We start from the raw sequence: 15,886 nt of genomic DNA, 5'->3' as shown, positions 1-15,886 counted from the left end.
TGAAAACATGATGTTATTTGCTTAAGTTCTGATAACCAGTATAAATGTGTTTAATCTAAAATATGCCATCAATTAGTTTTAAATATAGTCCAGGCATGGTGGCTCACCCCTGTAATCCCAACACTTTGGGAGGCCGAGGTGGGTGGATCACGAGGTCAGGAGTTCCAGACCAGCCTGGCCAATGTGGTGAAACCCCATCCCCACTAAAAATACGAAAATTAGTCAGGTACAGTGGGGGGTGCCTGTAATCCCAGCTATTCGGGAGGATGAGGCAGGAGAATTGCTTGAACCTGGAAGGCAGGGGTTGCAATGAGCCAAGATGGCGGCACTGCACTCCAGCCTGGGTAACAGAGCAAGACTACGTCTCGGCAGGGGAAACAAATCACACGGAATATAGAGGCTATCTTTATACTAAATTAAAACTTTATTGAATAAAGAACACTCTCCAGAACACATGATCTGATGGACTAGGTCTACATTACATGCAATGAAGCTGAACATGACTGTAGTTTAACATGGAATGTCAAACAAATTAGTAATTTTCATTGTACAAAACTGTTTATGTAGCTGACATGCAAGAAGTGTCATACTCAGCATTTTCACCAATCGTCTGTGATGAGTTTTAAAAAAGGCATTTGGAGAAACTGGTAGATGTCTTCAGCATATAGTTCAAATAAATTAATTATATGCGTACTACTGAATCCTCTTTCAACCTCTCTTGCTTCCAAATAAAATCTTAGTGCAAACATCAAAGTTGCTGGTCACTCCAAAAGACTGTCAAACTCATAATAGAATACAAGTTCTGAATTACTGTGTATTAAGTAGGGCAAACCCAAGAATGCCAGTTACTGCAAAATTCATTTAGGCACATTTAATAGTCCACTCTAAGCATTTTTTCTAAGTCTCTCACATTAATGACTAAAGCTTGTTTACAGTACTAAAATTCTATCATTCAAGCATCAATGATTACATTTCAGAAAAAGGAAATCATTCATTTCAGTAATAGCATTACTGCTATATCCTAAAAAAAGAGAGAAAATAAAGAATCATAATTAACAAAACCAGTATCCATAATAGGATACACAGGGAAAAACATTTTAGGAGAAAAACAAAGTGTGCTTTACTTGCCACAGCAGGAATTATATAATGTAAACACCATATTGGCCCACACCACAAAAATCCATGAGAAAGGTTCAAATTTGAACACTGTATGTGCATTATTTTCAATCTGTGTTTGTGAGTTTATACTGTATCTGCTTGTACCAATACATGACAAACAAAAGAAGCTCTTCCACACACATACAAGTGATTGTTAAATATTAAGCATGGCTTGATTCCCTGACTCTAGCTTAAAAAAAAAAGTTAAGTGACATCCCAACTGTCTTAAAAATGTTTATTACAGAAACCATTAAATGAATGTGAGTAGTAGCTGAGGAATGATGAAAAAGTGATGGTAATGATATGGTGCAAGTGGATGGAAAAAGAATATACGTATAACGCTGAGATTTGCAAATGCATGGAAAATCTTATTCTGTGGGCCTTGTCTGAATTTTAAACTGATACCAAGAATAGAAAAAAATAGTAGTACAAGTCCATTGACACCTGGAGGGTCAGGCCTAGAAAGCTTACCTTCAAAGTGCAAATTTTAACAATGGAATGTTTTAGCAGGGACTTAAGGACAATCCTGTCTTTTTCCTGTTGAAAAGACGTAAGATGTTCAGGAAGTATTTATTCCTGGCCAGAATTATTTCAGTTTCTTGGTAAAACAATATTTAGCCACAATTACCACCCACTCATTCATATACACAGAACCATTCTTAGGGGTGTTTGCGGGGAGAAAAAGCCCTTATCTATGTATCACCTAAAGAAACTCTTATTTATAAAATCTAAGTTCTTTGAATTCACTACTTTAAATACCAACATGCACCTCTCTTATCCCCTCCCTCTCCACCCATCTACCCCTGACACCCCCAATGAACCTAGGTATTCTAATGTCTTTGTGTTTTCTAAGCCTCATGAATAAGGCTGTTGAGTACCACCTCCACTGGATCAAAATTAACACCTGGTGCACTTTCTACAGCACCTTTTTTCTTCTCCACAATTGAGTGGAATCTTGATGCTTTCAAGCTTCTATCTAGATCTCCAGGTCATCAGGCCGAGGTCTGCTGCTGGCACGACTGCTGGCTCTGCTTGAAGGTCGCTGGTCCACAATGGCTAGTGGCTGTAGTTCGTGTCCAGCAGCTAGTTTTTTAGAATTCTGGTTATCATCAGGGAAATCAAAAGGCTGTGCATGGGAGTTAGAGATGGTGCTTCCCGCCTGCCCCATTCGATTTTGTTCTGCACTGTAGTTAGCCCAGTTTTGCTCACTTGCTTGCTTGTTGTAATTGCGGCAAGAAGAATTGTTTCTGTCGCCAGTAACCAGCTTGTACCCAGGAGGAGACATAGGCGAGAGGGGAGCAGTTGGTGAGGAGCAGCCATTGAAATAAGCATATTTTTGAGACCCACAGTCTTTGGTGGGGCTCAGTGCGCCACTGGTCGTATGGTAAGGGTCGCTCTTTCCCTTAACCCGATCCTTAACACCCTTGAAGAAAACATAGAAGAGTTCAATGATATTCAAGGCCAGGGACACCAAGGACACCACCAGCATGAAGATGATGAAGATGGTTTTCTCCGTGGGGCGAGAGAGGAAACAGTCCACCTGATGTGGGCAGGGATCTCTTTTGCAGGTGTAAACAGCACTCAGGCTAAATCCATAGATGTACCACTGGATCAGCAAGAAGGCCACCTCAAAGATAGACTTGAAGAGGATACTGATGATGTAGGTTCGCAGCAACCCCCCTCGCATTTTCACCTTACCATGCTCTTCAATACCATACTTGAACTTCTTTATCTCAATCTGCTTCAAGTGCATCTCCACATTGACACCATCAGTTTGGGCAACCTTGAGTTCCTCCTCTTTCTTGTTCAGTTTCTCTTCCTTTCGCATCACATAGAACACATGAGCCAGGTACAAGAGTGTGGGTACAGACACAAATATGATCTGCAGGACCCAGAAGCGCACATGAGAGATTGGGAAAGACTTGTCATAGCAGACGTTTTCACAACCAGGTTGTTGAGTGTTACAACGAAAGGCAGACTGCTCATCTCCCCAGGCTGACTCAACTGCTGTCCCCAGTAGCAGGATTCGGAAAATGAAAAGTACTGACAGCCACACCTTCCCTCCAGCAGTTGAGTAGGCTTGAACCTTGTCAAGGAGTTTGCCTAAGGCGCTCCAGTCACCCATGTTGCCTGGGCACCACCTAAAAGAAACAAAAAGACAATTCAAGGATCACAGATTGCAAATTCCTAGTTTAACATTTAGTACCTTTCAGCTGATAGTCAAAATACTACATATTTCATATATTTCTAATATTCTTTCACAAAAAAACAAGTGCAAACTCTTCCTGCCCCATTTTCCCCAACGAATTAAAGATCTAACACGTGTTTTGTTTTGTTGAGATAAAGTAAGTCTTAGAATCAACAGATGGTGAGTTGCAATCTTTTTTTTTTTTTTTTTTTGAGACGGAGTCTGGCTCTGTCGCCCAGGCTGGAGTGCAGTGACCGGATCTCAGCTCACTGCAAGCTCCGCCTCCCGGGTTTACGCCATTCTCCTGCCTCAGCCTCCCGAGTAGCTGGGAATACAGGCGCCGCCACCACGCCCGGCTAGTTTTTTGTATTTTTTAGTAGAGACGGGGTTTCACCGTGTTAGCCAGGATGGTCTCGATCTCCTGACCTCGTGATCCGCCCGTCTCGGCCTCCCAAAGTGCTGGGATTACAGGCTTGAGCCACCGCGCCCGGCCTAGAGTTGCAATCTTTAACCTGGGAAGATGTATTGCTTGCTCAACCACTGCCTTGCTGTGTGACTTGAGAAGCCATTTGTGCTAGGCCTCTGCTCATTTTATTTGTCTGATAAATAAGGACAATTTTTGCCTGGTAGGTCTGTGCTTGCCAAGCAAAATCCTGATGTGTTATTCAAAGCATAGCTATCTAAGAATACAGGTGTGAACACCTATGAACACATACATAACCTTCTTTCTAAAACTTTAATGCTATTATATATCATTTTATTACTAATTTCACTCTGAAAGTTTTTTTTTTTTTTTTTTTTTTTTGAGATGGAGTTTCACTCTTGTTGCCCAGGCTGGAGTGCAATGGCACGATCTCAGCTCACCGCAACCTCCTCCTCTTAGGTTCCAGCGATTGTCCTGCCTCAGCCTCCTGAGTAGCTAGGATTACAGGCATGCGCCATCACGCCTGCCTAATTTTGTATTTTTAGTAGAGATGGGGTTTCTCCATGTTGGTCAGGCTGGTCTCCAACTCCTGACTTCAGGTGATCTGCCTATCTCAGCCTCTCAAAGTGCTGGTTTTACAGGTGTGGGTCACTGCGCCGAGCCTCTGGAAGATTTTAAGTGTAATTTGTGCATACTCTGTATTATGGTCATTTACACTTTTCTGTTTCTTTTTTTTTTAGAGACAGGATTTCACTATGTTGCCCAGGCTCCTGGGCTCAAGCAATCCTCCTGCCTTAGCCTCCCAAGCAATGGTGACTGTTTTTTTCTTAAGCAGTGACTTATGTAGCTCAGAAGTCAGTCTTCTGTCCAGAGAGAAAGTAGGCTATATGGGAATATACTCTTTTGCGACAATATGTCATTATATGTAGTAACCTACTTTCAAAAACAAAGACTAAATACACATCACACTTCAAGTAAAAAGTTCATTTTGTCTCAATACAACTTACAACCTTATTAAAAAACAAAGAAAACCTACTTCAGAGTGTTTTCTCCAGCCAGAAAAGATTGTTTTTCATCTTTTCATTGTTATATACTTTAAAATTCCCTTACTGGGCGTTCGATATACATCTAATTTAACTTCTTATCAATATCTAGCTATCTAAAGCCTATGACTTCTCCATTACTGAGGATAAGAAAAGATCTGGCCAGGGATGGTGGCTCACGTCTATAATCCACTCAGGCCTATAAGCACTTAGGGAGGCAGGCGGATCACGAGGTCAGGAGATTGAGACCACCCTGGCTAACACGGTGAAACCCCATCTCTACAAAAAATACAAGAAATTAGCTAGCCATGGTGCCACGCTCCTGTAGCCCCAGCTACTCGGGAGGCTGAGGCAGGAGAATTGCTTGAACCCAGTTGCAGAAATTACGCCACTGCCCTCCAACCTGGGCGACAAAGAGAGACTCCGTCTCAATACAAAGAAAAAGATCTAAGTCGGTAGAAACCGGTAAGAATCCCCAAAGTTGTCTAGTTCAATTTATGCTCTAATTCCCGATTATCCATTTAGCTGATAAAAATTGAGGTTCTCAGGGTACAGGAAATATTTAGCTATAGATAGAACCAGAATAAGATTCACAATCCCCAGGCCAAGTCTTTTCAATGCCTCACACTGGTTTTAAAAGTATAGTAAGGCTGCACTAAAGCTAGAAATGCTTCCATGCTTTGATATAAACAACCTTAGCCAGGGCTGAAAACTGGGAAGAAGTGAGTAACATGATGTGGCAGGCATAGGGAATACAGGCTAATTTTCAGCAGACAGTAGTAATTGGAGGATTTAGAAGAGGATGAATTAGTCAAAGATTGTTTAATAATTTAAAACAAGCAAAGCTAAGACTTTGCAGGAGCTTAGTAATGAATTCTAAATAGTGTAATCAAAGGTAGGGATATTTAGGCTTCTTAGAAATATGTTCACTATCTGAATATAAAGGAGTTTCTCATCTGGAGTTGAACTATGAGCTGTATCTCCTTGTAGGAAGTAAATGAAATTCAGGGGAGTCTTCTTCCCCAGCAAGCAACATTACATTTCTGTCTAATGACTGTGTCTCCTGGCCATAGAGAACAAGAAAAAATGAAATTGGCACCTGACCTGGGATTTCCTGGGCCGAACAAATAAGAGATGGCTGAGCCATAAAGCTAAACTATGCACCAGCTATCTGCTATCTAAATTAGATACCATGGGTACCTTTGATGACAGCCCAGGGACTGGTGCCAAAGAATGCTGAATAAGAGTGGAGGTTGGGTGTGAAGGCCACAGAAATAAGGCTCCCCCAGTGGTCATAAAAAAGGGAGCTTCCCTTCTATTTTGGAAGGGTCATTTTAGATTCTGAAGTGACAAGTTAGAAAGTAAAATTGATGTATGAAAACAGCAGTCAAATAAGAACAAAGGCTTGAAAGGCTGACAAAGACAGTTAAATAGCCAAGGAAAGGCTTGAAGTGAGGGAGTAATTTAGCCGTGATGGACAGTTTGATGGTGAGAGAATGTGAAAGGAAAAAAAAAAAAAAAACAACCTATAATTTAGCAGAAAATACTAGACTGGAAATGAAGAAGTACAGTCCATAACGGTCAAACAAACAGAATTTTTGGAGCTGTATCAATAGACAGTTTCTATGTGATGATGTGTAAAATTGGCCCTAATTCTGTTTGTAAAAAATTACAATATTTTGCCAGTGTCATCTGCTTTTGCTCAGATATTTCGATTGCTAGGGGAAAAATAGCAAAAAACATCAAGTATAAAAAGATAAACTGCTTGCATACATCTCATCACATTCATGCAATGATAGCGCTGAAGACAAACCTATCATATCTAGAAATATGACCAGGCACAACAGAAGTTATTTTAGCTAGGATTTCATCATTACTCAAAGTAAAATATGATTGTGTAGATGCTTATAGTAATTCATCACTAAGTTTATTTACATTCTATTAAAAAAATTCGTATGACACATAAACGTAACTTTCATATAATTTTGAGATTCTACAAAAATACTCTACAGTTCCATAGTATATGAACTAGGTCATCAGGCAGCTCTTTAGGTAGTAGTTCTTTTTTAATACACTAGCAACTTTGCAAAGTTGTCTTTTCTTTAAGCACCCATGCAGTTGCCATTTGCCTTAATGAGATATACTCTTTCATCTTAATAAGATACGAATTATCAAATTGGATAAAGTATCCTGTAACATGTAGCTACCTGTCGGTTACCACTATCATAGAGACCATCAAATAATATTTAATGTGACAGCTGCCCAAAAAGAGGTAACAAAAATTGTTCCTTTTTTTTGGGTAGTTGCTCACTTTGCCATGAATCAAATTTTGGCAACTGGTTTTTCCTTCCTGCTGCACCCTTCCCAAACTGATTTAATATCTTCGCTTTTTCAAACCTTGTGTGATATGTTAACATCCTTTTATAATAAAAGGGCGTAATTATGTTTACAGAATCCCTGGCATTGATCTGCAGACTATAAACTGCACTTTTATTCGCAGGAGGAGACAGCTATATTTCTTATTTGCTACATGAGAAGACCAGTGCAGCTGGACATATCACATATATTCATGCCTTCACCTCTAAGATACTGAGTTGGTGCTTCACATGTAGACCAAGGTCTAAAAGGAGTTGTGCAAAGTTCTCGTTAAGAGCAGAGTCTTAGCAGCTGGACCACACTTTTTGCCATCTATGCACCATGTTAGATTACATTTCCATTGCTCGTCATGGCCCCTTAGACTGGATGGATGTCCAAAGCTACAGGCACTAAGTGGGGCCCTAGGTGGGGCCTAGGAAGATTCTTTAATTCAAATGAAATCTCTTAAAAATAAAGCTTTGGGGCCAGGCTCAGTGGCTCACGCCTGTAATCCCAGCACTTTAGGAGGCTGAGGCAGGAGGATCATGAGGTCAGGAGATCGAGACCATCCTGGCTAACACGGTGAAACCACTCTCTACTAAAAAAATACAAAAAATTAGCCAGGCATGGTGGCGGGCGCCTGTAGTCCCAGCTACTCAGGAGGTTGAGGCAGGAGAATGGCGTGAACCCGGGAGGCGGAGCTTTCAGTGAGCTGAGATTGTGCCACTGTACCCCAGCCTGGGAGACAGAGACTCCACCTCAAAAAAATAAATAAATAAAAATAAAATAAAATAAAATAAAGCTTTGATTTTAAATTACATCTGACTATGCCTTTTGCTAGAGCCTTAGAAACAAATCACTGTGCCGAAGTTGCAGTGAAGTCTTTCCATGCCATTAATATCCTAATAGTTATTAGAATTAAGTATTTTACTTTCAACTTTAAATGTTTTTCTCAAGAACAGAAATGTAACGAGTTGAGAGTGGAGACTTAAATAAAGGTAAATAGGATTATTGAAAACTAAAGTGAAATTTGATATCCAGCATCTTTTTATGATTGAGAGAAAAGAGAAGGTGAAGGTCATTAATATCTGAAAGAATAAAATCAGAGTTTAAACCTACATAAGGAAATGTCTATGGAAGTTTCTGATAAAATTATTTAATGGATTTTTTGGGAGGAAAGGGAAATCATGTGTGTCTAATGTACTAACACCCAAAAATATTCACGCCCAAAAACTCAAATGCAAACCCTTCTAATGTTTTATTTCACTTTTATAATAACCTCTGCCCCTCCAGTAATGTCATTGAGTGAACTCACTTGTCTATTCCTTCACACTTAAAACAGTCACCCTTAGCTTAGCTTGATCTCAGCCATCATCAGTTTGCTAGGTTTCATGTCATTAGCCTGGTCGCCCTGATTGCCAACCTATACTCCGAGTAATCAGCCAATCTTGAGAAAATAAACAAACAATCAGTTTGGTTTCATGAGCTCTGCTCTATCCACACAGCTCACGTCCTCATTTGTTTCAGGTCTCACCTCATCAGCCAACTTTCCTGACTACCAAGTATGAAATAGCAACATCCTTTCCCCAGTCCTGTCATTTCCTATTCCCTTTGCCCTGGTTTTCATAAAATTATTATTTTAATAAACTTTATCTCTACTTGATATAGTAAATATTTGCCTGATTATTATGTACCTCCTTCCATGAGAAGGATTTATTATTTGCCTTCCTCAACTCAAATGTGAGCTATACGAGGGCGTTTCCTTTGTTCACTGCTGTATCCCCAGTGCTAAAAAGAGTAAGAGATGTGGGCATGGTGGCTCACACCTGTAAACCCAGCACGTTGGGAGGTTGAGGTGGGAGGATCATCTGAGGTCAAGAGTTTGAGATCGGCCCGGCTGACCTAGTGAAATCCCGTCTCTACTAAAAATACAAAAAAGTAGCCATTCATGGTGGCGGGCGCCTGTAATCCCAGCTACTTGGGAGGCTGAGGCAGGAAAATGGCATGAACCTGGGAGGTGGAGGCTGCAGTGAGCGTGATTGCACCACTGCACTCCAGCCTCGGTGACAGAGTGAAACTCCATCTCCAAAAAAAAAAGAAAGAAAGAAAGAAAAGAATTAAATGGGGTTTCCACAAAAAATAAAAAGATACTGTGCAAAAAACCAAACAGTTTTTGTTTGTTTGTTTTTTACTGTCTCTTTGGGATTCTCTTAATTGTAGTTATGTATCTCAACTTTCTAAAGTTTCAAATTAATTAAAAAGGAGACTTCACAGTAAAAAAGTATTGTCATCATCTCATATTCTCATACTGTTAAATTTTCAAGTGACAATTGCTGAAACAGAGAGCTGTTTGTTGAAACATGCTTCAGATGATTCCTGAGCAGGCAATAGAGCTAAATTAAGAAAAAAGGCTTTTTACAACCCCCACTGCTAAATTTGACTGGCTTTAAAAAAAAAAAAAAAAAAAAAAAAGGAGAGAGAAAACGGCTTTTTACCAAAGAGCTTCCTGAATTTGTTAAATGAGATCCTAATGAGGGTTAGGATTCTTGTAGAACTGCATCAGGTATCATGGTTGTACATTCAGTTCACTGTTAGGTTGTTGCAGGTTAAGATTTAAAAAACAAAGCAACAAAATAAAGAAATAACACAACTGTGTAGTTGTACCCTAGTTCTACGATATTCTAACTCCGATGGCACCACACAATTTTATTGTAGCCAAGGACACTATTACAAGAAGAAATAGCCCATTTAAAATCGTGTTTATTTCAAGAATGATAAATACCGGGGAAGGCTAGCGCTCTGAAGCAGAAGAGCAGCAGCTGATAATAACCCTGGTTAATATAACATCTTTACAGTCTGAGTCTATGCAGGCAGTAAAGTGATTAGAATGAAGTACCATGGAAAAGATTCCCAGTTCATCAGATAATACCCAACCTTTACTTCCTTATTTATACGTAGATGGCCTAACTGTAGTGTATCAAACTTACTGTATGTAAACATCTATTTATAAAGAATTGCACATTTGTGTAGGTATTTGATGTTGTGAACTGCTTATTTTGGGGGCAGAGGGGAGGACAACAAAAAAACACCAACAAGCCTTTATTTCCCCAGCTCTTACCCCTCCTCATCACTCAACTTATATTAGCATCCACTTAATGAGAGGAGGTGGAGATTGAGGTGTGAGGAATTCCATCCAAAGAGAGGATGGTGCATCCCATAAAAGACAATCCCCTCCCTAGTTCAACAGCTACTACTCAATTCTCCCCAAAACAAGTTTCTCAAGATCAATTTAAGGCTACAAGAGAGAAAACCCTAAGTCAGAAGCTGCAGGCTAAAAGCCATGTTCTTCAATTGTGATGTAACCTAATATATTTCTATCAGTCCTTGGCGTTTCCTCTGCCCCTACTCTTACTTCCACCTCCAAAGTGACTATTTTTAGTGAATAGCTTTGTTATTTTATAATCATATAAAGACATCCTTAGGGCCCTCACAAGTGTGTTGATTAAAACAGTCTATTTTTTTTTCAATGACAGTTTAATAAATAACTCATGCATGTGAAGCTCTTAGTAACAGCTCAGTAAAGTTTAGTTCTTACTCTTTAAAAGACCTGTATATGTATAGAATTTGTTTTTAAATTTTTCATCTTTTCTTTAGAAAAACAGCAACTAAGAAATGATTGACAAACATACATTTTCTTCTTTAAAAAAATTTTTATAGAGATGGGGTCTTGCTATGCTGCTCAGGCTGGTTTTATGCTGCTCAGGCCTGGCCTCAAGCAATCCTCCCACCTCAGCCTCTCAAAGGGTTAGGATTACAGGCATGAGACATCATGCTCAGCAGATGATAAACATACATTTTTCTTAAAATATTATTTTAAAAGCATAGGAAAATTGGAATGTGAAATTTATGAAATTGTGTAAGCCACTGATATATTTTTTTAAAAAAAGAGCTAACCAGTTTGAAATTTGGTAAAAGAAACTGTACATACATAGTTAAAGGGTAACTTTAAGATGGAGAATGTAGGCAATTATGTTAAGAATTATAAAAATGTTAATCTCCCATGGAAGAGATGCTCTGGAGATTTTTTAAACTTGAATTATCCATATGGAATATTACATTAATAATAAACACTAGATAATTACTTTTTCTATCCAGAGCTGAACTGGTGTGTGCGGATAAGCTCCCACACATCTCTTCAAATAACTGAGAATCCTGAAGATAAGTCAGAACAACAGGAAAAGCGGAATGGAAGGTATTAATCACTGGTGACTGTCCTATCATTCCCTTCCCTGCGGGTATCGTATATAAAGGCTCAAACCAAGCTACACCCCTGGATGTAGAGAAAAGAAAAGAAAGAATGCACCCTGTGTTTTCCCCCCTTCTGTATGCAGGAAATGGAAACATCTAAGTAACAAAGCAACTTTCAGTCTCTGAAAGCACAGCCTTTAATCTGCCTCCTGCCGAGCATCTTTGGAACCATGTTTCCCAAGGAGAGTGAGAGCACAGCAGGTATCACAATCGCCAAGGGTGAGGAACTCGGTGGCTGGGGTGAGAACGCTCAGAAGGCATTAGAAAAATGTGGAACATGTTTAAACAGTGAAGAAAGTAGAGCAAAGCACTACCACTGCATTTTCTCAGCAGAGGACAGGTAACCAGTCTACCCTGACTTTGGGAAGTACAAAGCACCCCCACACTGGGGGAACAATAATATAGAATCAACATCGCCAGGAAGGAACGGAATGTACTGCCTCTGCTTGGTATAATTTCCAGGCAATTCGGCCTACCTAGAAGTAATTACTCTTCTCCCAAAGGTGTTTTCTGTCTAACTGGCCTATTTCATTCCTGGCGGTGGGGGGTGGGGTGGGCGGGGAGGCGCGCTAGCTTAATGAAATCTCTGCATTACTAGACGCTTTAATTTCCAGCTATCCTGGCACAAAAGTAAATATTAGGCTTCCTCACAGGGACACTATTCACTGAGGTCAAATGCGCCCGATTTTCGGAGGGCGAGATTCAGTATCTTCCTTGCCGTTACTAACCGGGTCGGGGAAGCAAAAGAAATTCAATCAACTTCCAAATAAAGCCACGCTTCTTTTTTTCAACATTGTGTAGCTCTCCCCTTCCCATCCCTACTTTGTACCTGGGAGAGAAAGAGAAGCACGCCTTTGGGGAACAAGGAGAGCGTTATCAGAAACCCCTAGCAAAGGCAGGCTGGGTCACTAAAGGGGCAGGGTGGGCGCAGCGCTGCTCCGACCGCTAGGCGCGCTTCTCCGAAGCAGGCTGACTTGCCCCAGACGCGTCATCAGCTCCCCGGGGGTCTCTCCTCCCTGCCCTTTCCCCTTGGGCCGCCCCGCCTCATTCTCGGGAAGTTTCAGGAACTTCCAGGGGCGTTGCAAGTGCAATTTAAGCACAATTCCCAAGGTATTCAGGTTTTCTTACCAACACGGAGACACTGGAATTCAGCAAGTTTAAAAGAGGAAAAAAAAAGGGGGAGGGGGTGCTGATGTGAGAGGGATGGGAAATTAGATTGACAACTTTAATTAAATCAACCATTTGTTCTTCTACCATTTGGCACCCAGCCCATCTCTCCTCCTATCCCTCCCACCCCGCACCCTGGGTTCCTCTGCAGTGACGAACTCGGACCTGCGCTCGGTTTGACTTGTGAGGATTTGGGGGAAACGTCCCCAAACCGCGCTGTTTCAGGAAGCGAAGGCGCGGGAAGGAGCCCGGCAGACACTAAGATGGCAGGAGGCGCCCCGTACCCGTCCGGCCCACGGCCTCCGTAAAGCTTTCAGTTTTATTTGCTTTTCAGCATTCACTGGTGCAAATACTTCCACTGCAGGGTCACGTCAAGAATCTAAACTAATTATTTTAGTCTGTAGATTTACACAGACCAGAAAATCCTTACCGGGCACAAAAATGCATGGTTGCATTTCTGATGAACATAATGGGTGTTACCAATAGAAGTATTTTAAAAATTGAACCCTTTTAAGCAACGCATTAGCGTTATCTTTGCCCTAGCAGCTCCTACTCCAAAGAACTGCCCCAGAGTTCTGAATTCGGTTACAGGTTCGAGCAGAGGAAAGGTGCGGGGCGGCGGGTGTTGGCGGAGGGGAGCTCCCAAAGCGCTGTTTAAGAAAGTTTTTTCCCTGCTCTTTCTAGGAGCTCCCGTTTTAGGAGACGGTTTTGGAAAAGCACGCTGGCGGACACTGTTTTAAACGTCTGATCTCTCATGCTGTGTAACTAACCACCACCTAAACTTTAGGAGATTTCATCTCCTACACTGCCAACGTGGTCGAGTAAAAGCTGTCTCTCCTGACGGTCTCAAATCTTTCCATAGCGGTCGCTAATATAAAGTAACAATTTACTGTTGATTTTTAAAACATAACATTAATACTCCTTAATTTTATACCTTTTTGTTAAATGGGGAAAATTCTAGGAAGGAACCACGTGGAAGTCAAGTAACCACGATGTTTTAACAAAGCACTTTGTCACAAAAGAAGTTGGCTTTGAAAAGCTATAGAACATCAATCAAGATTTCTGTGTGAAAAAAGCACTTTATTCTATGAAGTGTGCAATACTATAGGAAGCACGCTAAGCAAATTTACACTTTGATTTTTGCGATGTAGTCAGTCAAATCTCCCAACCCAGGCGCCTAATCGCACCCCCACCAACAAATGATAGCACCTTGACTATTACTGATTACAAAAAATAATAAAATTATACTCTAAAATGAAAAACCAAACATCCAGTAAACTAGTCTTTTATTCTAACCGGAAAGGTTTGAACCTTTTTACCTGTTGCAATGTTAATAGAAACTTTTTTAACAGTCAAAATATAAATTCGGTACAATAAATTTTAACTTTAAAACTATAGAAACACTTTCAAATCCATCAATCCATTTACAGTATCATAATTCCAAGCTACATTTAACACATTTTAAAACTTTAGGAAAGTTTTACTTGTAGAAAAAGAAACTAATAGGTAAAGTGTTCTCATTTTTTAAAAACTTACTCTTTTTCTTAAAAGAAGTGAAGTCACGCCAAGTGATTGAACTCCTTGGAGGATGAAGTAAAATGAAAAGGCAAGTTCAGGCACTCAGACCTGTCTATTTAAAGTTTAAAAGTCCGCTGCAGTTTGGTACTTTCCTCACGCCTTCCCCCTAATGAAAGAAAAGTGCTGATACCTCGTAAAAGCTTTTTTGTAACTTGGAGCACAGAGCTTTTAAAAGTTTCAAGCCACTGACTCAACTGGGAGGAGGGGCTAGAAGAAAGGGGAGGGCAAAGGGAAAGGCTGGGAGGAGGTGGAGAAGAGGCTGGTGAATGTGGAAGGGCGGGGGCAGAAGAGGCAAAGAGCAGGAGTGGGATCAGGATAAAGTTGTAGTTTAAATTTGCTGATGAGGAAAAATAAAATAGCATTAGGACATGAATGCCTCTACTTGGAGTTGCTCCTCACACATAAGAATCATTGATTATAGTGCTTGCTTCACCAGAAGACCAGGGATAATGGGGGGGAAAGTGTATATTTTTATTATAACATTGTCTAAAATTTTTAAGGTGGCTTACAATAAATAAAAATGGTGGGGAAGCATATAACCAGTTCAAGCTTGTTTCACATTGACCAAGGTGTGTGAAGTTAGAGGTAGGTGTGAGTGACCTGTTTGATGATCTAATTTCCTTGCTTTAAATGTAAGTAAGGACAATTAACACAGGGAATGGCGGGGATGGGAGAGAGACATTTCAAAAATTGACATATAGGAAGAAAAGTTCATACCCAATCCACCTTTCCACCCCTTGACTGCTTTGAATTTTTACTTTCTTTCAGTTTAGCAAAAGGCTGTGTGTGTGTGTGTGTGTGTGTATAGTTTTTACATATATAGCATGTTTTGTTTGCCTATGAAATCTTGATATCTGACCTCTACCGTATCTCCAGAAAACTAAGAATTTATATTTCAGCCCTGTTAATGCCAAGACACTAAAACTCAAATCTGTAGTGAAGTGTCAGGATTTTAAAAATACAGACTATGGTTGCATTAAGTAGGTTACCAAACTATTCAGCCCTCCTTAAAATCAGTTCCTCCTCTCAAGCCCACTAGAGAGTTTTCTGCCCAATGACAGTAGAGCTGAGCATATCATCTTTATGTGCTTCCCTATTCCTTCCAATGCTCTCCCTCTTCAAGGCTCTGCATTAGGGTTTATAATGGCCTGAGTCATGTGGCCTCATTCTTAGAGCAGGCAGCTCCTTTGAGGGCTTCCCAAATGCCACAGCAGAGTGTTGTGGTAGGACAATTACTCATAAACAGGCTTCAGTGATGCTCCTGAGATTGGACAGGAAATCTCTTGGCTAGTATTCTCTGGAGGCAAAGCAAACTCATCTGGCCTTCCTATTCCTAACACTTTTCTCACTCATGCAAATACCAGAAAAAAGAAGGATGCCAAATATATCCTGGTAGACACCGTTCCCTAATTAAACTTTCACTGACATGACTAATACATCTTTTGAAATGTTGCAGGGTTTTTGTTTGTTTTATTTAGTTTAGTTTTGTTTTGTTTTCTGAGACGGAGTTTTGCTCTTGTTGCCCAAGCTAGAGTGCAATGGCGCGATCTCTGCTCATGGCAACCTCCGCCTTCCGGCTTCAAGCGATTCTCATCATGCCTCAGCCTCCCGGGTAGCTGGGATCACAGGCCTTGGCCTCCCAAAGTGCTGGGATTATAGGCGTGA

The 15,886-nt window shown here is 40.6% G+C and overlaps 1 protein-coding gene across 1 annotated transcript; it reads right to left on the bottom strand.

Moving 5' to 3' along the window:
* Nucleotides 1-401: 401 nt before the first annotated feature.
* On the bottom strand, nt 402-14,366 carry GJA1 (gap junction protein alpha 1). The gene is made up of 2 exons (XM_038000963.2): nt 14,180-14,366; nt 402-3,299 (listed from the first exon to the last, which is right to left on the bottom strand). The coding sequence occupies exon 2, from the start codon at nt 3,281-3,283 to the stop codon at nt 2,135-2,137; it is 1,149 nt and encodes a 382-aa protein (XP_037856891.1). The 5' UTR covers nt 3,284-3,299; nt 14,180-14,366; the 3' UTR covers nt 402-2,134.
* Between the last annotated feature and the right edge of the window lie 1,520 nt (nt 14,367-15,886).

This window comes from Chlorocebus sabaeus, chromosome 13 (assembly GCF_047675955.1).
Source record: "Chlorocebus sabaeus isolate Y175 chromosome 13, mChlSab1.0.hap1, whole genome shotgun sequence".
NCBI classification, from domain to species: domain Eukaryota; kingdom Metazoa; phylum Chordata; class Mammalia; order Primates; family Cercopithecidae; genus Chlorocebus; species Chlorocebus sabaeus.
This window is presented reverse-complemented; position numbering and strand designations above follow the sequence as displayed.